Source organism: Pinus tabuliformis, chromosome X (assembly GCF_031772625.1).
Source record: "Pinus tabuliformis cultivar Carrire ecotype Pingquan chromosome X, CPIR1, whole genome shotgun sequence".
Classification (NCBI taxonomy): Eukaryota; Viridiplantae; Streptophyta; class Pinopsida; order Pinales; family Pinaceae; genus Pinus; species Pinus tabuliformis.
In genome coordinates, this window is record NC_142308.1 from 458315138 (window position 1) to 458342835 (window position 27698).

The following is a 27698-nucleotide window of genomic DNA, read 5'->3' on the forward strand; positions in this document are numbered from 1 at the left end:
ACCACACTTTTCTAAAATATCACTATACTATAATAATGAAGAATGTATAATAGATACATATAATGAATAATATAATTGTACTGTAATAATGAAGAATACATAGATCAGAATTTGAAAGAATGAAGAATACATATAGAATTTCAATCTTTGTATTCTTCATGAACACAATATAATTATATCATTTATTATGTATATTCTTCTATGTGTTCTTCATCATTATAACGTAATTTATATTTGGAAAAAAATGGTTCTATTTTTTTTTTCAACACTAGGTTGTGCCTAGGTTGGGGCCAACCTAGATGTTGGATGTAAGAATGATTTTCACAATAATGGGATGTTACGAAGATTGTGTGAGACTCGATCGAGCCTTGATGCCCTTAGGTCAATGTAATACCCACAACTGGGTCCCACCCTTAGCTTCTCCCCATGAGATATGAACTCAAGACTTGATAGGGAGTAAAGATGTTTCATTCTAAAAACAAACCATTCTTCCATCCAACATGTGAATTAGCCCTTGCCTAAGCATAATGTCACACACACACATATATAACCAAACTTTCCATAAATATAATTACCTTTCGTAATAAAAATACATAAATTAAAATTTAATATAAATTTAATAATTTAATATTAACATATATCTAACCACCATAAATGTAATGATGTGGTCAATTTTCATGTTATCTTTATTTTTAACTTGTTGAATAATTATGACATTAATATCTTTTTGTTGGATCATTTTCAGTGACTCCCCTAACACTTAACTTAGGTGTATGATATTTTGGGGATGTCTATCACTTGAATCATCATTTATTGCCTTTTGATTTTGATTATCACTTCCTCAATGTTCGATTTTAATAATCAATTTAGTTCACTTTGATATTTTAAAGCACTAGTACGAGACATTTCCTTAGTGGATGGATCCATTTTAGAGTGGAAACATTAGCCCCTGCCTAAACATAGCATTAAAAAACCTATAAAACCATTTTTTCAAGAAATATAGTCCTCTTTAATAATATAATTCCATGTCTAAAAAACAAAATATAAATTTTATTGCATCAAGAGGTGCTCTCAGTATAGAGTAGATGTGTAGGCTTTAGATGTAGATATTTTTTAAATTTATTTTTTATATTGTAATTTTATTTTTATTAATAAAATTAGGAACACTTTTTTAGACAAAAGAAAATCATAATATACATATCACATTAAAATATAACATATAAATAATAGTTATAAATTAACATTCATTTTACCATAGAAATTAAAATAATAATTCCAAAACCATATTCAAATTTAATTAATAAGCCCATAAAATTTTAATATTTACGATATAACCATGACTATTAAGGCTTTCTTGCATTACCATGAGCCAATACCATGGCTTATCAATACCACATACGGAAAAACCATAACTCATTTCAAAATCAACAAATTTTAGAAATATTTTATTTTAATTTAATTTTATAACATTTTTATGTTGAAAGACATTGTTAAGTAACATTTAAGATTTTGACCAGTAAAAAGACCTAAAAATAAAAATTAATTGTTGAATTTTATAACATTTTTATGCTGAAAGACATTGTTAAGTAACATTTAAGATTTTGACCAGTAAAAAGACCTAAAAATAAAAATTAATTGTTGAATTGAGACTTCTGTGATCCATAATAGTTATAAGAAGAGCTTCGGCGTAAATCACATATAGAAAGACCTTTGTCGACGCGTTTCGAGCCAGCAAGTGTGGCTCATCGTCAGGACAAGTTGAAGAAACAGATCCAGCCTTGCGTGTTAAATAGTCTGAGCAGGGCCTCAACAGCTATCTAGATTAACGGCTAGCTTTGACTTAGGGACAGTCAAAAAGTCAAATTGATTATTCCAAGGAATAATTAGTTAAAATGATAATTTAATAATTAAAATTTTTTATTAAATGGGAATTAGTTAAATTGAAGACCTAACTTATTTATAAATAAGGTAAATGTAACTAAATAAAATAAATAATAATATATATTCGCTAAAATAAAATAATAATAATAATAATAATAATAATATATATAAATTAGTTATGAAAGAAATAATAAAGTACATAACAATAAGAAAATAACAATGATAATAATACTGATATATATCCGTTACTAAATAGATAAATTACCAATACTAACAATATATAAAAATTAGTTAAAATAATAATAATAATATATATTCCTTAATAGATAAATAAAATTAGTATATAATAAAATAATAATAATATATAAAAAATTAGTTACGCAAAACTAATAAATAAATAAATAAATAATAATAATAAAAACATAAGTATATAAATATTTGTTATAACAATAATAATTAGGGAAAAAGGGACAACTCAACAATAAAAATAAGCAAAATAATAATAATAATACTATATATTCGTTAATAGATAAATAATTAATTAAAATATATATATATATATATATATATATATATATATATATATATATATAAAATAAAATAAAATAAAATAATAATAATAATAATACCAATAATAATAAGTAAATAAATATAAGCTATGATAATAGAAACCAATATCAATCAGGGAAAAAGGAGCGACACAAAATAAACAGGAGAAGGCCTGAAAAAGAGTCCAGAGCCAAAAAGGATAAACCCTAGGAGATAGGAAGGCTCCAGGAGAACGACAAAAGTGACAAAGATGAAAGAGGGCGGGGGGAGACTAAGATGAAAGGGCAGGGATCCAACATCTAAAATTAAACTAAATAAAAATAATTAATATAATAAATGTAAACATATACCCAAAAACCATAACTCATTTCATTATCAATACCATATACCCAAAAACCATAACTCATTTCAAAATCAACAAATTTTATAAATATTTTATTTTAATTCAATTTATAACATTTTTAAAATTAGAACTTAATACTTATAATAAACATACAATATAACAAGATTCTCAACAATGGATATTATTAACTTGTAAATAGGGTTTATTACAATACCATGGGCCAATATAATGTTTTATTGTTTTAATTTTATTTTATTTTATGACATTTTAAAAATAAATTCTAAAAGTAAAAAGCAAGGGGAGATGTTGTCGTGTAAATGTTTGTAAACATTTACATGTGGGCTTAATTAAAAAATAATAAAATGTTAAAAACAATATCCTAGAGGGGCTCTCTCCAACCCAGTACGTAGAGATGTTATGATGCTCTGTAAACATTTTGTCTCCATCAAACTAAATTAAAATAAAGAAATTAATAATGATAATTATCAATAAAACATTTTAACATGGTCAAATTACATAAAAATAAAATATAAAATACAAAATTAATAGTTATAATTATAATTAATAATAAAACCAACCTACATCCATTTAACTACTTATTTTCTAAGCTCCTAAAGAGACTAAATCTCTTGAGGTGCAAACCTTTTCTTAGAGCGAAAAGAAATTTGATCCTTCTGAAACTTGGTAATCTAGTCTGAATCTGAACTAATAATTTAGTATTAACATAGATCTAACTATCATAAATATAAAAATGTAATTAATTTTTATGTTATGTTTAGTTTTAACTTGTTGAAAAACTAAATTATTTTCATGGAATCCCCTCAACCTAACTTATGTGTGTGATCTTTTAAGCATATTTATCACTCCATCAAGGTCTTTTATTGCCCTTTGACATTATCAATTTAGTACTTTAATATTTTAAAGCATTAGTACCCAGCATTCCTCACTCTATGGATATGTTTTAGAGTTGCATTGTTAGCCCCCTAAGCATGAGGTAGCATATTATATATATATATATATATGATCTTAGGTATGTCATCTTTTAAGGTTGTTGGATTATTTTCATTGAGTCACTTAATCTTTAATTTAATTTAGGTGTGTGATTATTTTTAGGTTTATAACTTTGTAAATGTCTTTTATTGCTTTTTTATTTTGGTTATTAATTTAATTCATTTTGATATTTTAAAGGAGTAGAAGTCTGCATTTCTTTATATGCATTCATTTTAGATATCTTTTTCATTTGGTTATCAATGTCTTTTATTGATTTTTTATTTTGGTTATTAATGAATGACTTACTTAACGCAGTTGAATCCCAAAAAATGATATCTAATATCATTTTGATATTTTAAAGAAGTAAAAGTCAACATTTCTTTATTTTATGTATTCATGTTAGATATTTTTTTAATTTAGTTATCAAATTGGTATTCCAAGTTCTAGTTTTAGTTATATATATATATGTGTGTGTGTGTGTGTGTGTGTGGTGAATGGGTAATTTATTGGAGTAATTTGAGAATTTATTGGAGTAATGCTGTGAAATAACTAAAAATATCTTACTGGAATTTGAAACCAGGTAAAAGAGATGACATCCATTGTACTATTGGCCCATAAAAACTAAGACACCACCCCGAAGTCCACATTGACAAACCTTATAGTTTGCTTAAAAACATTTAAGTCGAATAAATTTCCATCCATCCATGTCGGCCGTGGCAAACAAATACTTCCATTAATGGTGTTCACTAAAACTATATAAACCCATCTCGATATTATAGAAATACCTGCACAACACAAAGTTACCGTGGCAAACAAATACTTCCATTAATGGTGTTCATTAAAACTATATAAACTCATCTCCATATTGTAGAAAGACCTGCACACGACAAAGTTACCTGAGACATGCTAGTAATGGAGGAGCATGAAGTGTATGGTGGGGAAATTCCAGAGTATGAACCAGAAGACACTGAAGTTCCAGAGTATAAACCAGAAGACACTGAAATGGGAATTAGTGAGAAAGAGTTGAATGTGATGAGGAAAAGGCTACAGGAAATTGAAGAAGAGACAGTCGCCCTTAGAGAAATGTAGGCCAAGGTCGCTCAAGAAATGTAGATTCCCGTCATGCCAGAGCCTGCTACTTCAGCTGTTGCGGATCAAGCAAGCAGAGAAGAAGCAGATTCACACTCTATTTTTGTTGGAAATGTTGATTACTCCTACACTCCAGAGGAAGTGCAACATCATTTTCAGTCATGCGGGACACTATGGATTCACTTGAGAGGTAGCTCACCCATGAAGGAGAATAACTATAAACATCCTCATACTTCATCGAATAACATGAAAACCCTATTTACTTAATAAATACTAACCAACTTGGAAAATCATTAATTTGGAGGATAATATTCAAAAGGAAATTGAGAATTTTTATAGGGGGTTGAATGAGAAGTTGTCAAATAGTCTAGCTCAAGGCATACTAGAATAACAACATAGGGGTCAACAACACATTGAGCCACACCAGTAAGAAACTTCTAATTGAAGCATATATAACCACCCACAACCATCTTCAAGTATGTACATTAATATATTAATGGATAATAACATATAGCACCATTCTCCCATGGTGGACTTGAATAAGTTTGATGGTTTTGACCCATTAAAATGGATGACAAAAATGGAACATTGCTTCTCCCTTGAATGTATTACTAACAATATGATGAAAATTAGGGTGGGGGTCTTATATTTAGATCCAAATGATGTAAATGGTGGGAATGACAAACACATATTTAGGCTACATTTCCTAAAGTTAGTTTGCTAAAATTGTTATGTAGACTTCAATAAAGAGACTCATTATTTAGGGAAACTTATCAGTTTACACCATATTCGCTCAATAATCAACTTTAGAGCATCCTTTGAGAAATAACCATCCATACAAAGAACTTAACATTGAGTCCTTCTATAAAGAATGTTTCATTAGTGGCCTCAAGGAGGAGATTCAAGAATTAAGTCAATTTGTAATGTCATGTTATATTGTTAGGAGCAATTGAGAGGGTCCTAGATGCAGAGATGGTGATTAATGCTAAAAAAATACTATAAGTCATTCACCACGCCCATTCTCCCCAAGGTAATTCACCAATTAGTTGTCCCTTAAAAATAAAAAGGTTATCTCCAACATAAATGGAAAAATCAAAGACATGGCCTTTGCTATAATTGTGATGAAAAATATGCTATAGGTTATAGGTGTAAAGATCATAAATTATTCCAAATTGGTAAGGTAAATCAACCCTTGATAGAAGACATAAATAACAAAGAAACATTAGCATTACAAGATGGAAACACTAACACTCATCCTCAAACATTTCAACTCCACAAACCTTGAAACTCATGAGTTACTTCAAGCACTGAAAAGTTAGTCCTAGTTAATAGTGGTAGTACTTACAATTTCATTCATAAGAAAGTGGTAAAAGAAATCCATTATTTTATACACCCAAACTAGAACTTTCAAATCATGATGGGTAATAAAGGTAGATGTCAAAATGTCAAACTATAGATGGGAGATTGTTAACTCAAAACCAATCTACATGCCATCGACATGGGTGGTTGTGATATAATATTTGGGGGATAATGAATATGCATGTTGGGATAACTCATAATGGATTTAAAAAATCTACATGAGTCTCATTAAAGAGGGGCATGTCCACACCATTCAAGGGATTTGGGCATGCTCCCTTGAAATATTGGATTCTCATCATATGGAGATTTTTTTTTAATTAGAAAAAAGTATTTGTATTATATAATTATGTGTTTGGCTTGCAACAAATTCATAAAAAAAATTCCAATTTTTTGTTGCTTTCTAATAGAAATACATAATTTTCTTGAGGAGAATATATTTGAGCAATAAAAGAGGGGCCTTGTAGGTGAATAGCTTACAATACTCCTCCAAATATTTGGGAGTTCCTCAAATAGACCCCCCCCCCCCCCCTGAGAACCAACCTCATGAACAAGACAGGCAGATTCTGCTATAGTTGGGCCTTCAGGGGCTCTTCCCCCAGGGAATAACCAAGAATGTAAGTCATATATCAGCTGATAAGGATCTCTGGCAACCCCCCCCCCCTTGGTTTTATGAAGTGCAATATAGACGGGGCCTCAAAAGGAAACCCTAGCATTGCTGGGTATGGAGGAGTAATAAGAGATGACAAGGGTTTAATAAAAGCCATCTTTCACAGTCATCTGGGTAAAGCCACTAATAATATGGCAGAGCTCATGGCCCTGGAGCAATGCCTAGAAATCCTAAAGGACTCAAACTTACATAATACCATAATTGAAGTTGATTCTGAACTGATAATCAACTCAGTCAAGAAAATTTGCAATGGCACAGTGCTAGACAAAGTTTTGAAACACTGGAGATTACTGCAAGTCTATCAACTTATTCAATCCCACCTGCGCACCATGAGAACCCTTAGTTTCACTCATGTGCGAAGAACAACCAACATGTTAGCGGATATTATGGCTAATGAAGGCATTCTATGTGCCAAAAGAAATAAAATATATGAATGGTCAGAGACTCCTCAAGGTCGATTGAGGGATGAGTGCCACAAATAGGCAACATTAGACAGGGAGATCTGCCAGAACAGAGGAAATAAGCAGGATGATGTATAAGCAGAGTGTTCTTCATGTACAGAGGACTTTTAGTCGACATGAGGAAAAAGTATGAGCAGGAGGTCAAGAGCGAAACTAGGGGTTTACTCTGGTTATCGGGCGGGAATTGGACACGGAAATCTATAGTTATAAGTTTCTCGGTGGGAAACTTATTATAGAACAAGTCTTAAGGAAAACATTAATGGTAGCCTTCTATTGTTTGGCGCCGAGAACCTCATTAAAGAGTGGGCAGGTCAGTGTAATCACGGAAATACAATGCATTTCGCGTGGCAAACTGCTCGTTGGTTAACCTTCCAATCGGACCCGAAATGCGATTAAGAATTGTCTCTATAAGGGCTTCGGGTCTACAACTGGTGTTAATTTCTGTGCTAATCGCGAGCTTCGTTAGGATTTTCTCGCATCTCGTGGATTTCAGGCGGATAAAAATCTCGTGAGTTATCTCCCCAGGCGGACCCGATATGGCTTTAGAGACAGTTTTGAAATCTTATCGGGTCTGTTTAGTTTGTTAAAGGGTGTGCTAGATGAGCTCCCGAAATTACCCCTCGACCGTTAGATCTTTGGAAACAGATCGCACAGTCGATGGTGGTTGGTAAAGTTTTGTGGGCCCTTGGCCCGGTTTGCGAGACTATGGCTCGATTTCTTAGGTTTGGTGGGGCCGATTTTCTTGTGGGCCACAGTGCCGTGGGTTGTAATATATTTTTGTAACTTTTTTATTCAGTGAAATAGAAGGAAATACTCTTGCTTAAGAAAAAAAAATAGCTTATAATACTACCCCATCAAAACACAAATTTACAATACACAACACTACCAAGGAATTTTTGAAATAGACTTAATCTTCCATTAGGGAATTATATCAGGCTTGATTTGGCCACTAATATTTAATTCACCTATCTTTAATTTATGCCCCTCATTAGAATACTTGTTCACTTCTCTGTTGAATTCTATAGAGACATGGAAATATGCTTTGGATGGGATATATTCCACAATTTTCTTGATTCCTTTCATGATGTTTTTCATATATTTCTCCGTTACAAAGGAGCCATTTACGAGATGATGTAGGATTAGGAGAGAATTTCCCATAACAATAAGTGTGTTGACTTTATGTTATTTGGATAACAAGTCCCTGCTAGAGACCATATATCTTACTATACTATTTGTCCTATGACCAAGACCCCTCGAGTACTTGAACATTGCAACAAATTTTTTTATTTACCCTATATTTTGTATACATAGTTGTGTACTAATGTAAGAGTCATGACTGGCTAAAGTGGCTAGACTATAAACTCAAGAATTAAGTGCAACTTAAATGGATGGATTGAGGAGAGGACACCAAAAATCCATAGTTTTGAGGGAATATGGAGCTTGCTTGTTTGAAAATCCATGAAATTTCCTGGAGTTATTATTGGAGTTGTTCTGACCTAATTGAGCCACCACCACTTGACAATAATTATGAGATTTGACATAGAGGTGAGGGACATGGGACGATGCCCATCTCCCCTTGATGATCGAGGAATGGATGAGTAGAGAATGAATCTTAAAGAAAGAAAAGAAGTGTTGAAGATGGTGGCATAAATGGTGGAGGGGAACATAGTTTGCTTCAAGAGCAGAAAGCAAATTGAGAAACCAAGAGAGATTGCACCTTTCTTGAAAATGAAGGGATGAAGATGAGAGTATATTTACACATATTAGAGTATTCCGTGAGGTTATTCTTGATTGAGTTCTTATTCTACATCTTGGTTGGTTTGGTTGTTGTTTTTTAGAGTGTGTGAGACTAGCACGAATAATGTGGAACTATGGAGCATGAGATAAAGAAGCAAAGGAAGTCATGGAGAAAACTGTTGAGCCATGCTCTCTGTGAAATTCATGTGAAATTTTGGGTGTTGTTCCCTATGTTTTGTGTTTAAATCCACTAGATTGTGTATCTATGCCTATGTGGTCAGTGGGAAGCTTAGTGGATGCCTATCTATCATTATGGTGCTTGTTGTATAGCTAATAAACCACCTGTATAGGGAAATCTAAGTCACTAAGGAGAACTCCACACCCATTCTCCCCAAGGAAATTCACCAAGTAGAACTCTTAGTCATCTCTTAAAAGTACAAGGGTTGTCTCAAACATAAATGGAAAAATACCAAAGACATGAAATTTTCTATAATTGTGATGAAAAATATGTTTTAGGTCATGTGTGTAAAGAGCATAAATTGTTCCAAATTGATAAGACCAATCAAAACTTTATTTAATACGTGTGAAGAAACATTGGCATTGCAGGATAAGGACACTAATGCTCATCCTTAGTCATTTCAACTTCATGAACCTCGAAACTCATGAGCTACATAAAGCATAGAAAGTTATAGTCCTAGTTAATAGTGGTAGCACTCACAATTTCATTCGCAAGAGAGTGGTTGAACAAATTCACTATTTTGTACACCTGATGTAGAACCTTCAAATCATGATCATTAATAGAGATATGACAAAATGTGGCAGTAGATGTTAAAGTGCCAAACTCTAGATGGGATACTATTAAAAACCCATCTACATGCCATCAACATGGGTGGTTGTGATATAATATTGGCAGAAAAATGGCTATGTGTCATGTCCCTTCTCAAACACATTAGTAACAAGGTGCTGCTACACAATTTTGCACATTTTTACTAAGGAAAAGGGCCCCACACTTTCGACTTAGGGACTTAGGGGCCAAATCGACTTTATTTAGCTGCTAGTGGAATGTGAGAGCCACCCACATAGGAGTTCGAATTAGCCATTCAATATGCTTGAAGATAAAATTGAATGTGTGGATGGAGGGGCCCACATGAGGTTAAGGGGGCCCAAGGAGTTATAAAGAGAGATCAACTCTCATTTTGTTTTCATTCTGAATATTTGACAAACAAACTCACTCTTGTACAGTCTGCTGCTTAGTGAGTCTACCCATTGTTTAGTCACGAGTCTTCCATAGGGAAGATTCAATGTGTACTTTGGGGGGCCATCTATGCCCGCCCTAGGGAGGTTGTTCCACAGAGATTGCAGGAGTTTCCAACAGTGATTCACAACTCGGCCAAGCATGCAAAGGAAGGGATTTTATGTTTTCTGGGTAGCTAGAAATATGCAGAGTTTGATTTAGCCAGCCAAGAGGGCCCTCACTTGCTGGGAGTTTTCAGGAGCAAGGAAGGTGGAGGACTGAGAGTATTTCATCATTGTTTTATAGCCAACCAGCTAGTACACGCAGCAGTATACCTTTCTGGGTAGAGAGACTACACAGTGGCCTCCAACAACAAATTCATGGGGCTTGATTGAGCAGCCATCAGGGCCAAGGATCATCTGGGAAGAAAGGGATCAAATAATATAGGGGAGAGCAGTATTTGAGGGGTGTTTCTAGGTGGATTTGCATGCTCTTTCCTACAAATTTAATTTAGCAGTAGTAGTCAGAGAGCAGCTCCCAAGAGGCCGAAAATCCAAAGTCAAAATTAGAGAAATTCCCTTCTCGGTTTTGTCCAAGGAGTCTAAGGCTAAAAAGGCAGTATTTTCTGGGTAGTTTTGGGGCACTTTCCAGTAGGCCGAAGTCAGCATATCAACGGTTTACTGGGACAACGCAGAGCATAGTAGAGCAACTATTGAACAACCATCTTTCTAGCTATTCTAACAACCGGGTTTGGTCCAGCTTGTCTTTGAGACAAGTTCAAGTGCACTAATCCATTTATATATTGTACTCATGCTCTCATATTTCATAATATATAGCTCAACAGTTCTAGTATTACAATGTTTCATGGGTGTTTGCTAAATGTATTTAATTTTCCATTGTTGCACTGTTTGTTTAATTGGTATATCACTTAAATTCCTATTTAGGAACATTACAGTGGTATCAGAGCATGATCTTGGCCTAGTTGTGGGTAACCAATAAGATCATGTAAGATTTGGGCATGTATGCACAATGACGAGTTACACCATACACTACCCATGGCTCAAGGGAGATTCAATATGTAGGGATTTTGGTGTGGAATCCACTGGAGTGATGAGAGGTTGGCTCAGTTGAGGAAGGTGTTAGCCCAGATCAATCCTTGTCCTTACAACATAGACACTAGAGGTGCATAAGTCGTGGGAGTACAACCATCTACACTATGTGGGGAAAGCCGATAGAATCAGGGCACCAGATCTCCTGGAAAGGAGCAGGCAGGCCAGAGACAATTAGAGGATGTGTCAAGGAGACTATTTTTCTAGCAAAGATCTAGTCTCAGACATCAGGGGCCTGAGGAGGAGATTGAACATGAGGTAGAGGACAAACTTGGGGGAGAAAGTAAAGCATACACACATAGGACCATCCATTCATGAGGTGTCAGGAAACATCCCCATTGTTGATGAGGAGACAATATATACAGAGGCATCCAGATCTATGACACAGCTGCCGGATGACAGTCACCTACAAATGACTAATGAGCATGTCTTCCATGTTGGGTTGTTTAGGGAGGAGCAGTTGGAGGCTCATGTGGAGCCCATGATGGAGGAGGATGTGCAACCATCCTTTGGGCTAGCCAATGATGAGGGGCAACATAGAGACCGCACGTTGGGATTTGAGCATAGTTCGCTTCAGAGGCACACTGACATGATCTAAAGTGTTATCAGCCCATCCTTACGCATTGTATTGAGAGAGGCGGAGTTGTCTAGACATACCAAAGGGGATGACCAGGTTAGTAGAACTATTGGGTCTCCTTTTCCCATTGGAGAGAGAGACAAAGCTATTGGGCTGCTAGTTTGTCATTATTATTATCACTCTTTAACGCCTATTTCATCCATTTCTACCATTATTTATCACGTCATTTATCATAATTTATCATAATTTATCATATAATTCCATTTTATAATTATTTATGCTCTTATGGATAAATATTATTTCTTCTCTTTTATTTTTAATAAATTTATGATTATCATGCATGATTTTACCAATGATGGTTTATTAATAAATTTGTTGTAACATCACTCACCATTTTAGCCTCCAAGATATTTTCCAGATTGTAGATTTGATCTCCAGCTCATCATTAAATATTCCAACTCAGAAATTCGTTGGAATAAGAAGTGACAATTTTTCATTGGATGTTTTGGGCAAATGGAGAAGAATCTGGAAAATCCGAAACATGGGTTTTGTCCAGAACGGACCGAATTAGTTTTGTGATGTGCAGTTTTCCCAAATTCGGTCCGTATTAAGAGAAATAGAAGGTTCTCTGAAGACATTTTTATTAGATTCATTGTGTGGCTGGTTTCCAAATTATCTCAATTGCAATGCCAAATTCGACCTGTTCCTGTTGAATGATTGATGGAAATATATTTCAGACTGATCAATTTGTTGTGAACAATCTAATTTTGTAATGGGAATCATATTGTAATCATGTCAATTGTAACTTCTCTTTTATCTCTGTGTATTTAAATGAGAACAAAGATCAAAGAGGGGGACAGATTATTAGAGATAGATAATATAGGATAGGATAGGAGGAGAGGGGCTAATGGAGAGATTTAGCTTTTTGCTTGGGACCTCAATTGTAATTTCAATTTACAGAATGTGATTTTTAAGGAGACCGTATTGTAATGAGGATTGAATTCAATGGTTAATACATAATTTACGTTGCGGTTCATTCGTATTCTCTGAAGTAGCTCAGCAGTATTCGCTGGTGGCTAAGGGTCTAGCCTCTGGTGGATTAAACTGCTTCCTTGTGTTATATATTTCTGATTCTCGCAAGTTTGATTGATTTGATAATTTTCCTGTTTTTTGTGAGTTTATCTTATTCACTATTTACAACTTTCCTGTATTGAAGTAGTACATTTCCTTTACATGTTTTACAACACTGTCATTTGATTCGATTTACGCTTATTCCGGATTCAATTATTTAGATAGCGAATCATATTGATTTAATCAACTGAAAGAGTTTGGTTATTTCTATTGAACTCTCAGATTGATATCATTTCCATTTGGGTTGCTTTGTAGAGCTTGAGTATGATTTAGATTGAATAAGCTAAGAAGAGATGAGTTATTGCTACTATGCTCACAGCTGTTGCTATTGTTAATTGAATTGCTTGTGTGAGATTTAATTACGATTTCAGCAGAGGATTGAGTCTTGAAGGCTAGATGTCATATTTTCTTTAATGATTGTAATTTTAGTTTATTAGATGCATTTGTACTCTTGTATCAAAGGTCTATACTTCATTTTAAGAAACATTACTCTCTGGATTTATAGCTTGCACATATTGTGTACACTCTTGAAACAAAAAGACTTACCCAGGTTGATAATTAATGTGAGGCAATTAGGAGTTTTAAAAGACACCTTTTAGCACCCAACATTTTGGCACTGTTTTCGGGGAGAGTGATGTATGTTTGATATTTTCCGCTGGGAAAGAATTGGGTATTAAAAACAGAAGGTAAGAACCTACGTAACGAGCAAGTAAAGTGCTTGCTCCTCCGCCCGCTTTTCAACACAATTGCATAGAAATTGAAGTAGGTGTTTGATGTTTGTTTGCTGTGAAATAATTGGGTATTAAAAATGGAAGGTAAGAACCTCCATAACGAGCAAGTAAAGTGCTTTCTCCTTCGCCCGCTTTTCAGCAGAATTGCGTAGGAATTGAAGTAGGAATTTTGGAGGTAGAATTTTTGATAAAATCTCATAATTCCACTTGAGTGGTGATGTAAGCACCACCCATTTCACTAACTAATTGACAGGAACATTTGAAGGAGGAGCCTCAAAGAAACACATGAAGAACATCTTATATTATGGTAAGAAATGACTCACATTTATACTTTTGAATTCCCTATAAAAAATCTAGGAGGAGTGACACAAATGCACATAATTCCCCCATCTTCTCTACCAAATTTTCATGGTTTGACAAATGAAGATCTAGATACATTCTTATTTGAGTTTTAAATACTTTGTAGAGGATATGATTATTGTACTAATGATCAAAGGTTGAAAGTTTTTCCTCTTACTCTAAAAGGAGCAGCTCTCCGATGGTTCATGAGCCTAGGTGGGAACTGCATCCAAACATGGGAGGACATGAAGAACATATTCTTGAAGAAGTACCAAGACTACTGCAAATCCAATGAAGATATTTTTGATATGATACAAGGGGAAGATGAAAGCTTGGAGGACTATGTGGAGCGATTTCGATACAACCTTCAAAAATCAAAGCATAAGTATTTGGAAAAATAGATCTTAAAAACACTTCTACTCAAAGGAATCAAAGATAATTTTTTAGAACTCTTAAATCTGATAGGAAAAGGTGATGTTTTTCAGTTGTCATATGATGATGTTTGTGAATTGTGCATAAGGTATTCAAGAGGAATCTCCAAGGCTAGTAAGAATTCTAGAGAATTTTTTTTCTTTCTTTCCAATCTGCTACAAGAACATGAGACACAAGAACTGAAATGAATGTTTTATTTGAAAATTTTAAAGTTGATTTTATTAGCTCTCTAAATTCACAATTGGATGTTTTGCAGGTTCAAAAAAATCAAGAAATTGAAAAAGTGTTTTTCCCTCATTACCGAAAGGAGCATCCCATAGATAGTTGTTCTTCCTTATCTAGGATGGAAGTAGCATATCAAAGAGATAAGAAAGCTGCAACAAGGTCAAAACCATGGAAATCATGGCCTACAGGTATGGCTCAAAACACTTCCTCTCCATCTTATTACTTGCATAATCTATTATGGAATACTCATGTGTTAGGGTAGCCATGTCAATCTCAATATAACCCCCACAAATCTTGTTTACAAGTTTGGCATGGTTCATCTTATGATTGCATGACTACTCTCCTTCATCATGTAGCACAAGCACATCCTCCATATTCTTCACCAGATCTTCCACAACATCTTGCATGCCTATCAAAATCATCCACTCAACCCAATCAACTACATCATCAAAATGCTCCATTCCCTACATCATTTCCTGCTCAACTCATTCCACACCCTCACCACAATAAACTGGTAAAACATGCTTACAGTGTTGAATTGCAAAATTTACCCACCCTTCCCACCCATTCTATCTCACACGCGCCATTGGAGAAAACTTATACTGAGATTCAGAATGTTTCAAATTCAAAAATTGTAGAAGTTATGGAAGAAAATGAGGTTTCTTTTAGTCTGCATCAACAATCCATTTTAAAATCTCAAGAACTTCATGATATGATGGCTAAGAGAAATCAAGAAAGTAAAGGATTTATTGAAGATTCGTTTCACTCCATCATTTTTTCACAGCATCACTCCATACTTCAACAATTTTTGACACTATCTTTTCAAGGGAAGTTGGCTTCTCATACCCTAATATTCATTAACATGCATTTTTCAAATTTGGGTATACACACACTTGAGGCCTTATTTCGAAAATGGTTCCACTGGAAGTACTCCTATACGTAATCATATTCATTTTTCAAATCAGAATAGGTTAGTGTAGAAAATAAAATAAATAAGGAAATAAAATAAACACATTTTTTTAATGTAAAAATAGTTGTTTTTGTTACAACACGCTGTGGAAATCAACATCAGTGATAAATATTTTAATTTATTTGTGTATGTAGATGAATTATAATGGAAATAACAGTTCTACAAACACTCATATTCATTTTTATCACCAATTTGGAAAAAATGCTTGAATATCATATTTTTTGGCTTGTGGGCTTGATAAAATTTCTTAGAACACAATTGGGACAGTCGTGTTTTGAGGGACCAAAAGAAAATATTTTTAAAATCTATTTCTATCTTAATTATCCCTTGATGTCTACTTTCCAACCCAATTTGAATCACTCAATTTGGATTTGAAACGAAAACGTTATAACCAAAACATTGACAGGGTGTCTAGTAGGCAGCTCAGGAACAGAGTTGGGACAATCAGTTTTTGGAGGCCTAAATGACTATATTTTAAAAAAAATATATCTATCCTAAGTATCCCTTGATGTCTAATTTCCAACCCAATTTTAATCACTCAATTTGGCTTTGAAACGAAAAAGTTATAACCAAAACATTGACAAGGTGTCTAGCGAGCAGCTCAGGAATAGAGTTGGGACAGTAAGTTTTTGGAGGCCTAAATGACTATATTTTGAAAACCTGTTTCTACTGTATATTCCCCTATGAATCTAGTTTACAAGAAAATTTTAATCACTGATTTTTGATATCGTATGAGAAAGTTATGACCAAAATACTGACTGTCTATCGTAAATCAATACTCTTAAAACTCTGTTTTTCCGAGTGTTAATTAGAGTATTTTACCTATCAATTCTTATTTTATTCAAAAAATGTTTCTGTTGGAGATAAATAAATGAATATAATTTCATTTCCAATTTGAATCATTCGAATCCATTATCAAACAAAAAATCTATGCTTAAAATATCAACTGTTGTTCTATGCGGGGAAATCGAAAATGACTTTGTTATGCAGGTTGTTCTAAGTAAAATTGACATATCATATCATGGAATTTTCAAAACTTGTTTCTATTGGTGATATAACTTTGAATTAGCTCTAATTTGGCTTGTGAATCACTCGAATCAGACCAAAAACAAAGAAGTTATGATTAAAACACTGTAGGTTAGCATGATTGGCCACTGCTCTCCTGTAGGTAATAAATTAATTTTACTTTGTTATTTTTTTCCATGGATTTGTTTTACAGAGTAACTATTTGTTAGTTTTTTTGCATAATTCTTAGATTAGGGGAGCCCGATCACCTCTCTTTCTCCATGATTTAATGTTTTATTGCAGGTAGACACTCGTTTTTGTAGGTCTTAGGAGAATAAAGAAGGTCAATTTATGGACGAGCGATTCTTGAAAGAAATTTTAATGAAACAAGGGAATTTCATCCAATTCATTACCTAACGGATTCATAACAGAATAAATGAAGAATTGATTTCCATTTGAAGATTCATATCATTGTTGCCACAACATTTTTCCAAGAGATCATTTTTTTCCATTGGCAGATTGATATTCCCTTAGGAAATAACATCATAGCTGTTATAACTTTATTTATTTATTTATATACTAGTTTTAAATAAAGTGTTGTTTCTTTTCTGATTTCTCTTATTTTTTTTTTGTTTCAGGTGTTGCTTCCTTCAAATTGTAGTTTTCGCTCCATTGACGATTGAACAATGAGGACCCCACCATGCAAGTTTCAGTTGCAGAAGGCAACTCTTCGGCGGTACCATTTCTGTAAAAAGTTATTTTTGAAACCTATACATACAATTGTTTTTTTTGTTTTCTTTCTATTTGATTGTATTTGCTTAGAACAGTAGAGATGATTGTTTGTCAGTTTTTTTTCCTATTTTCCTTTGCTTTTCCCTATAGGGAACAACACTTTTTCGTGGGCATTTTTTTGTTGTTCCCTGTAGGGAACAACACTTTTTTGTGTGCATTTTTTGTTGTTCCCTACAGGGAACATTTGTTGTTCCCTATAGGGAACAACATTTTTTCGTGTGCATTTTTTGTTATTCCCTACAGGGAATAGCTATTGTTCCCTACAGGAAACAACACTTTTTTGTGTGCATTTTTTGTTGTTCCCTACAAGGGACAATGTTTTTTCGTGTGCATTTTTTTGCTGTTCCCTACAGGGAACAACTATTGTTCCCTATAGGGAACAACACTTTTTCATGCACATTTTTTGCTATTGTTCCCTATAGGGAACAACACTTTTCGTGAGCATTTTTCTTTGTTGTTCCGTACAGGGAACAACTGCTGTTCCCTCTAGGGAACAACACTTTTTGGCATGCATTTTCTTTGTTGTTCCCTATAGGGAACATCATTTTTGTGTGTGTTTTTATTTTGATGTTCCTTAAGGGAACAGCTATTGTTCTCTATAGGGAATACCACTTTTGTGTGCGTTTTTCTTTTGCTGTTCCTTATAGGAAACAACATTTTTTCGAGTGTTTTTGTTATTCCCTCAAGGGAACAACACTTTGGGAGTATTTTCGAGAACAACCCTTCTTTCCTCTTGTGGGATTATTCCTAATTCATCTCAACCACATTTTACTAATTCCCTTTCATGGCATGAAGTATTTTACTTTTATGAGGACAAGAATTATGGATTCTATTGAAGCGAGTTAATATCATTCACGTTATGATCTTTAACTTGACAACTCCTTGATGATAGATTCTTTTCAAAAGGGACATAGTTATTTATATACTACTTTACTGCATTGTTTTCTATTGTATATGATATTGATTGATCATCTTAATACCATGTTGGTTCCACCCTTCCTGGCTATAATCTTCTCTGTTTGTAATAAATGAGATTATGGGTATTTTTTTCTATTGACATGTTCAACTTCTTCCACCATCCATACTCTTAAGGAGGACTGAGCCTCCCTCTTTTTATCATAAAAATGTGTAATAACAACAAAATTTTGTTTGTAGATGGAGGATAAGGGGTCTCATTACGAGCCAGCCTACCATGTTCATAAAGTTGTAACGAAGTGACATTCCCATTATGGCCAACACACTAGGGTTATGATCTATTGGATAGCCAAACTATCCTTGGAACATGAGGTCTCATCACGAACCGACCTAATCACTTTTACTACATCCTAGTGAATGGCAGTGTGATTATCTGGTTACCATGCCAGCACATTGATCTCTTCTGTAGAACAAAATTGGAATTTTCCATTTATAAATTGAGGATCCTGACTGATACGGGTTAAAAAGCAACCTTGCTGAGGCTATGGACGCCTTCTGGTAGCAGAGGCTCTGCTTATGGTATTGAAGTTATATCTTATCGTCAATTATTACTATAATACCTTTTTCTTATTCTTTATTTTATTAATCGGAGAAGTTATTTCCTTCATTTTTCCCTGTTTTGAACCTTTACGCATGAGAAATTGTTTTCCGATCAATCACATCATTTTCGGCTAAAATACCATCAGCAAAGCATCTTTTTGACATATTTCTGTCCTTTTCTTTTTTTGCATAACTTATCATCAATCCAAAGCATCCTATCTCTTATTCATAACTACCTTTACACACTCTGCTCTCATTATAACCATACCTTTTTTCATCCTATCATTGATATGTGTCCTCTACTTCATTTACTGCCATATTGTTCATTCCCTTGCCTTGCCGTCAGCACAACACTTTTCATATGCTTTATAGTCATGGAATCCCTTTTCCAATTGGTGGGGGAATGTATGCATTATGGGATAGAATGCGATATAATTACTGAACTCTACCATAACTTGATGAGTTGACAAAATATTAGTATTGCATTTATACAAAAGTTTTTCTGATTGAAATTTTTGCATGCATCTTATCTGTTGCTATTCAAAACTAACACTGTAGATTCAAGAAAATTACATGCAAAATAGTGAATTGTTTACAAGAGAACAACAAGTATGGGGGGAATTCTATTCGCAACAAGGACACACTATTGCACCTAACAGCAGAGGCTCGAGCAACTCGTGAACACGCACAATTGTTCAAACTTGATGTGCTTGCATGGCTTCCACGTTTTGCATCACTTTCAGTATTCGCTCAACCTACATCAGCTTCAACAAATGCCAATTCATACATGTCATTCCACATTTTTCTTTTCGGAGGTAACACTTAGGTAAAATAGCATAATTTTCTGATTTATTATGAATTTAGAAGAATTTTATGAAAATCCATTGAGCATTATTTATCATCATTCATTCCACATCTTTACTACTTCCCATTTTTCAGAGACAGAATTTTTCAGTTTGGGGGAGTGTTCCTTTTATTTATTTATTTATTTATTTATTATGACCATGCCATTAATATTCTTTTCCATTGATCTTCTTATTCTTTTTCCGAGGAAAATAGAGTTCGTAATTTCTATTAAAAAGAAATAATAGAGATTACATGCTGTTGATGCCAAGGCATATGCAGTAGTGTGGTTTTACCACTGTTCAAAAAAAAAGTAATACAGTAATCTTCCTGTAAGTCCCACTGAGGATACGGTGGATCTGTATCCGTCAAAAAATATAACATAACAGTGTCTCACAAATAACCATAAATAGACAGAGTTTTGAGGTATGTGAGCCCTCATGCAGTGAAATAAAGTATAGAGCCGATCAGTACTGTGCTGTTATATACAAAAATGAGAACATGTAGATCAAAATTTAGATGGGGAGATTGTCCCCCTGTTGCAGACCGTCAATATATGGACGATGATAGAATCTGTGCATCCCCTCTGGATTGTATTCTTCAATCAGCCAGTCTCCTAGAGGGCGATCCGCCGCTTCTTTCGAGAGCCGGTCAGCAATTGCATTTCTTTCCCTGTAGATGTGAGAAACAGTGATCTGGTCAAAATGTGTTTTTAAAAAAACAATTTTTTCCAAGATGTGTTTCAAAGAATATGCATGACAGATAGATTTATTATTTGCCCAATCAATTACAATCTTTGAGTCCCCAAATATTCGTATTTGTCGACAATTTTTGGATAGAGCAAAGTAGAGAAGATGTCTCAGTGTAATAAGCTCAGCATGGTTATTGGTGCCCGGGCCGAGTCCCAATCTCAGGTGGAAATAATGAGCTTCTGATAGATGAAGTACAATACCCCCCCCACATCCTTGCAATGGTGCTGCCCCATCGAAATACACCCAAGGCATATCCCTGTTGATGATTTCAGGCAAGATGTTCCTGGGTGTGTTTATTTTATTTTCAAAAGAGATTTCCATGTATGCCACGCAGATAGTTGGCGGAAGAAGTTGCCAGTTGACCCTGTAATCCTCAAAAATTATGGCATTTCGCTTGTTCCAAATGAACCATGACACCACAGGCGGTAGGTTCCTGGCCTTTTCAGAAGACACCGCAGTCCACCACTGTTCCCGGGCTGTAGGTATATCATCACCGTGCCAGACAGTGGTTATGTTGAGGGCCTGTGTGACCTGTTGCCATATATCCTTTGTAACTTCGCAGGTAAGGAATAGGTGGGGCGTTGACTCCTCCTCTTTTCTGCAGAGTACACACCAAGTTGGTCCAGCGAAAGCCCGTTTCTTGAGGAAGGTGCCTGTAGGTAGCTTGTCTGCTATAATGTTCCACATTAGAAGTCTGGCTCGAGGCTGTGCTTGTAGTTGCCAGATATCTTTCCACCAACTTTTTTGTATGTCAGGTTTCTTATCTTCGATGAGCTTTAGGTAGCCAAGCTTTGGTGCATAAATACCCGATTTAGCAGGTGCCCAAATTAGTTCATCATCCTCCTCATGTAGCTTGATGTGTGATTCGGTAAGAGCCTGAATGTATCCTTGCCAATATTCAGTCCATTCATCTGGTAGTTGCCACTGATGATCCGTGATCCATGCTTGTGTGAAGATAGTTGATCGTTGAGGATCACCGATCTGTGCCAGGTATTTTATGCCCCCAATGTTGAGATGTCGGATCAGTGCTTCCGGCAGAAGGTGTGCGTTCCCTGAACCAGGCCAAGGGTCTAATCCTATGCGGACCTGTGCACCATTCCCAATTTTCCATAGAAGGTTATCTCGGATGAGAGGCATAGCTTTTAGTGTGGCCCGCCAGATCGCGGATATACCCTGGTGGCTCCAAGTAGGTCTGCGAAGCCATTCAATGATGTTGGAGGGCCAAATATATTTTTGGTATATTACTTCCGCCCATAAGCTATCCATCTTGAGGAGTGACCAGCCCTGTTTCGCTGTTAAAGCTTGTGCAAATTCTGAGAGAGATTTTAGACCCCATCCTCCCCATCTCTTTGGCATGGAAACGAGGGACCATCTTGTCCAAGCAAATATCTTTCCCTTTTTATTGCCATTCCACAGGAACCTGTTACAGATTTGTTGAATTTTTTGAAGGATGCCTTTTGGAATCCATGTGAGGGACATCCAGTAGACTGGGGTAGCCTCAAGTACAGATTTGATCAACAGTAGTCTACCAGCTTTTGACAGTAGTCGATGTTGCCAGCAGATGATCCTTTTTTCAATTTTATTTATGAGCCATGACCAGTGTTCAGATTTATATCCATCCGGCCTTAATCTGAACCCAAGGTATTTGATGCCTTCCATCATGCTACTTTCCAAGAAGGGGAAGGTGCTGGGTCGCCAGCTGAGTTACCTGTTGTGTGCATCTCATCATAGATCTGGTGGATTTGTCCTTATTGATTTCCATGCCCGTGGCTTTACAGAAGAGTAGTAGAATATCATTTAATGCGATGATGTCTCGGACACTTCCATTAAGAAAGATTAATATATCGTCAACAAACAGTAGATGGGTAAGAGAGTACTGTTCAGTGATTTTGAGCCCGCTGAAGTCACCATTCCTTTTTGCAGCCGCAATGAGCCTACTCAGTCCCTCCATAACAATAAGAAAGAGTAGTGGGGAAAGAGGGCAGCCTTGCCTGATACCCCTGTTGATATAAAAGCGGGCAGAGGCTGCACCATTTATAAGGATGGCAAAGGATACAGAAGAAACACAGCCCATAATCCAGTTTATGAGCGAAAGGGGGAAGCCCAAATGGGTAAGAATCATCTTGAGGTAGAGCCAATTTACCTTATCAAAAGCCTTTGCAAGATCAATCTTTAGTGAGATACCTTTGAGGTTCTTTAGCTTTATGGAGTGTAAAGCTTCCTGGGCAGTGCCTATGGCCTCTTGGATGTGGCGGTTTTGAAGAAAAGCAAATTGTTCAGCAGAGATATGTGTGGACAGAATAGGTTTAATGCGGTTGGCAATGATTTTGGCAATGATTTTGTAGAGGCAATTACAGAGGGAGATAGGGCGAAAATCATTAAAGGATGTGGGGTCATCAGATTTGGGAATCAAGGCAATGAAGGTCTAGTTCATAGGCGGATGAATGTGCCCAATGATCCTGCTCTCCTCAACAACTTCCAATAAGTTCTCTCCCAGCAAATCATAAAAAGCCAGATAGAACTCCACTGGCTAGCCATCTGGCCCCGGACTCTTATCTTTCTTGAACCATTTGAGGGTACTTTCCAGCTCTTGTATAGTGACCGGTTGACTGAGGTCTTCAATGTCTTCCTGGCCAACAAACCGAGGAAACTTTCCTGCAAGACTGATAATGTCTGGAAGATTGACCACATTCGGTGCCGTGAAGAGTCGCTTGAAATGTGTTACCCCCAAGCTAGCAAGTTGCTGGTGTGTGGTAGCCCATCCATCTGGTTCCCTTGGTAGCTTCCAAATGGTATTTGATGCCTTTCTACCATTGGCGAGGTTGTGAAAGTATTTTGTATTGCTGTCCCCAGCTTTGAGCCAAATGGCTCTGCTTTTAAGTCTCCATAGTTCCTCCTTTTCCTTTAATATCTTCGATTTTTGCTCAAGCAACTGGTTTAGAAGTGTTTTGGAATCGTCGGATAGATAGCCAGCCCCTCTCTCATCAGTCAATAGAGCTATCTGTTCTTCAGTATCCTTCAGTATCTGCTCATCTCTGTTCCGCTTTGATCTTGCCCAGGTCTCGGTCAATACCTTGAGCATCTTTAGTCTTTCACAAAAATCCATCGCTTTCCTCTGATCCCTCAGCGGGGGTTGTGATGCCCAAAAATCCGTGACCAGCTTGATGTATTCCGGCTCTTGGAGAAAACCAGCAAAGAATTTAAAGGGAGAGCGCGGCTTTGATTTTTTGTCGCTGATCTGTAATAGAATCGGGTGGTGATCTGATAAACCCCTAGTGCTGACCCATTGTCTGTATAGGGGGAACAATTGTATCAATTCCTCATGCATCATATATCTGTCTAAACGCCGCCCCAGAGCAGCCTCTCCTGTACGCTGATTGTGCCAAGTGGGAAGCTTCTTGTTCATGGGGATATCCACTAGATGATGTGCATCTAATAACATGTTCATTTGATCCGCAATAGGATCACACTGTGCATGATGACCCCAGGATTCTCCAACCCCCAATGAGAAATTGAAATCGCCCCCAATCACTGTATTCTGAGTGATATGATTACCATTTAGAAAGTTTTGCCAAAATGTTTGTCTATTCTGATTAGGCCCATAAATATTAATAATTCTGATTGGGATGCCCAAGTCACCCATGATTATGTCCATCCCAAGGAAGCCACAACCCCCCCAAGCAGAGAGAGGCCTGCTATTTCTGGGGTTTATTCCAATGAGCAGTCCGCCAGATCTACCACAGGCATCCAATCCATGTAAAACCCATCCAGGGAGCATGGCTTGAAGACATCGCACCGCCACCTCGGAAGTGCAGAGTGTTTCCTGAAGGAATATGATATCACATCTAGATTCTTGCAAGAGTCTTTTCAGAGCCAGTCGTTTTTTGGGGTTGGCTAGTCCCCTGCAGTTGTAGGAGAGCCAGATCATGGGGAACCGCAGGTCAGGGGCTCAATAGCTCTAAGTGCCCGTTCAATAGTAGTCTGTCGCCCCATGGCAACATCCGCAACAGCAATTAGCTTTGCAGATGAGATATTGGATGGTCTGCCTCTCTTTTGCTTGCGGTGCCGGCCAGGGGATGATCCCAGGCCCAGAAATTTAGAGCGAGCTCGGGATCTCAGATGATAATGATGAGAACCGGATCCGACCGGAGAGGAGAGGGAGTCAGGACAGCCCAAAACCAGGTTGTGGGAGGGAGGAGTGGTAGAGAAAGTGGGCAGAGGAGGGGCTATGGTGCAAAGGATGGAGGGGAGGGAGACAATTTCTGAGAGGGAGGTCCGCAAGGAAGAGTGCACAAATGATTGCATATCATCAGAAAAAAGAGGAGTACAGGTAGGTGTTGAAGCATTACCCGGATGAGTAGGAGCAGCCTCCGCCGGCTTGGGTGCAGCCTCAGCAGTCTTTGAGCGAGTACGCGGCGGCTCTGGTGTAGATGATGCCTTCCTCCGAGCGTTCTTTTTAGCGCTATCACCAGTCTTCTTGGATGGAGTCTCCTGTTGAGCCTGTTCGCCTTCAGTTGGTATGTTAACTACAGCATTTTGTTCCACAGTGGTCTGCTGTCTAGGTCCTTTAGTATCCTCTGAAGTCACCCCCGAATTCAATGGACAATCCTTATAAAGATGGCCAATTTTATGGCATCTTCGACAGCGGAAAGGAACGCCTTCGTAGTCTAGTAACTGTTTGCGGGTGACATGGCTATGGTGCAGGTTGATTTTTTCCTCTAACCCAAGTCTGGTATCCAAGTGGACGAGTATTCGAGCCATTGTCCTGATGCTCGTTTTCTCGTAAGATCTGTCGTGCTCCAGGTAAGTACCTAGTGTGTCCCCAATTCTCTTAAAGGCATACGGGGTCCAAAATTGCCATGGCAGACCAGGTAGACGAACCCAAATGGGTCCAGCCCCCAATTGTTCTCGTTCCGGGTCAAAGAGGGGATCCCACCGCTTGAGCATGACTGGAGCAAGCTCGATGTGCCAATACTGAGAGAGGATCCACTGGGTATATTCAGGTCGATGGAAATGTAAGGCGAACCAGCCCCTCGTGAGAACCATAATCTCTGGTAGTTCTTTAAGCAATGAGCCCCATATCTCTTCCACCCAGAGCTTGAGACGTTCCACAGTGTAGGTGCGTCCACGAACCCTACTGACCAGGACCTTGCGAGCAGCATCCATCACGTCCGGCAGCGGTGCTTTAGGCCCAAAATTGACATTGAATTCCGAATTAATTGCACGAAGGCATCTGCCTTTTGTCACCTTCTCTGAGCGCTTGCCCAAGGGGATCTCCTTTAGAAGTTTACGGCAAGGGTCAGAAGAGCTATGCTGTGCGGAGCCAGCGGATCGAACCGGTAGCGGCGGGGTAGTGAAGCAGCCCGAGCGAATCGGAGAGCGGGGAGCCGAGTTGCTAGTGCCAGGGAGGAGCGGAGAGGGAGCTGTTGGGCCTGCGGCATAAAGGAAACTGAAGGTGAATGCGAGCTTGATGGAGGCGGAGGCGGAGGGGGCGGAGGTAAAGCAGGTCGAATGTGAAACTGAAGCGGAGCATCGAGAGAAGGCGAGTTCTGGAAGCATGAGCCCAATAACTGAATTGTCGCGGGGGAAAGAGGCGGGCATTCAAGAGGCGAGGCATCCGCCAGGGTGAAGTCAGGAGATTTGTTCTTCCCTGTGTGCGGCAGATGCGACTGCTGAGACGAAGCACCTGTCTCATAGCCCAGTGCAACACTCCGCGGTATCATATGAGGCCTCTTTGGATGAGCCCAGATGTCTTGGTGAGGCGTGGGGTCCGCCTCATAGTCAACCAAGTCTTCCTCTCCCATGCTGACAGTCGGTGCAGAGTGAGCCAAAAACAGGAATCGATCCGGGGGCCGACCACGGGAAGGTAGGAGGGGTCAGTGCGCCAGTGAAAACCGGGAGGGGACCGCAGAATAAAAAAAAGGGCTCCGTGAAACCCGAAGCCGCTGTCAATGTTCAGGCCGTCAGAGCACCCAAGCCCCAAGGTCCCCAAGTGCTAGTCGCCATGAGTGTAAAACCCTGTAACAAACCCTAGGTTAGGGTTCCGCCATTGTAGTCGCCTTCGAGAGCCTCTCCCATATTCTCGGTCTTCTTTCAAGCATCCTTTTTTTCATTTTCTCAAGTTACATTATTACTACCATCCCATTGATCTTCTTATTCATTCTCAACACCTCCCTTATTCCATGTTGTTTTACACCAAGCATAGATTTCAACAGATTGTAGCAACCACCTCTATTTATTTTCTACCATTGCATGAGGGCATGCTAATTCTTCAGTTTGAGGGAAGCATTGCTACACATGATGGATGTTTTCTACTTTCTTTCTCATTTAGGCATACACTTTCATTTTTATCCAGCGTAGAAATTGATTTGCATATATTTTTAAAATTATGAACTGAATTCTTGTGATTTCTGGCTAACAAAGAGGTATCATTAAAATACACAAACCCAGATAATTTCAAGTTAAATTAGTTCATAAAATTTCAGAAATCATGCACTATCACCTACAGCCATTTTGTTTATATCTCATGATCCGTGCATCAAAACGATCTGATTTTTGGATCATAGAAGAATTAATATAGTAGAAATCTACTTGCAAAATTTCAATAAAATTTGGTTTGTCGTTTTTGAGAAAATGGTTAATGACGTTTGTTGTTACTTATATCATATTTTGCTGCAAATTCATATACATATAGTTGAACGTCAATGTAAAAATTGTTATGCCTTCATCAAGATTGCTAAAATTAAATATTCATTATTTGAGGAAGAATTAATTTGTTCCATCCATTTCATGAGTTGGGATGAATAATTTTTTTATTATTGCTTGGTTAATACAGAGGCTTTGGATTGCATGAGGATATGCAATATATTCAGTTTGAGGGTATGTTGGGCCGCTCGTTTGTCATTATTATTATTATCTCTCTTTAACGCTTATTTCATCCATTTCTACCATTCTTTATCACGACATT

General features: G+C 37.0%; 1 protein-coding gene across 1 annotated transcript; it reads right to left on the reverse strand.

The window, feature by feature from the left end:
* Positions 1 to 23261: 23261 nt before the first annotated feature.
* On the reverse strand, positions 23262 to 24173 carry LOC149140592 (uncharacterized). The gene has a single exon (XM_089451013.1). It carries the CDS (start codon positions 24171 to 24173, stop codon positions 23262 to 23264), a length of 912 nt encoding a protein of 303 aa, XP_089307139.1.
* Positions 24174 to 27698: the final 3525 nt, after the last annotated feature.

Coding starts and splice junctions, on each gene's coding strand:
- LOC149140592 (XM_089451013.1), bottom strand. CDS start 24,173: ATGTTATTAGATGCACATCATCTAGTGGATATCCCCATGAACAAGAAG.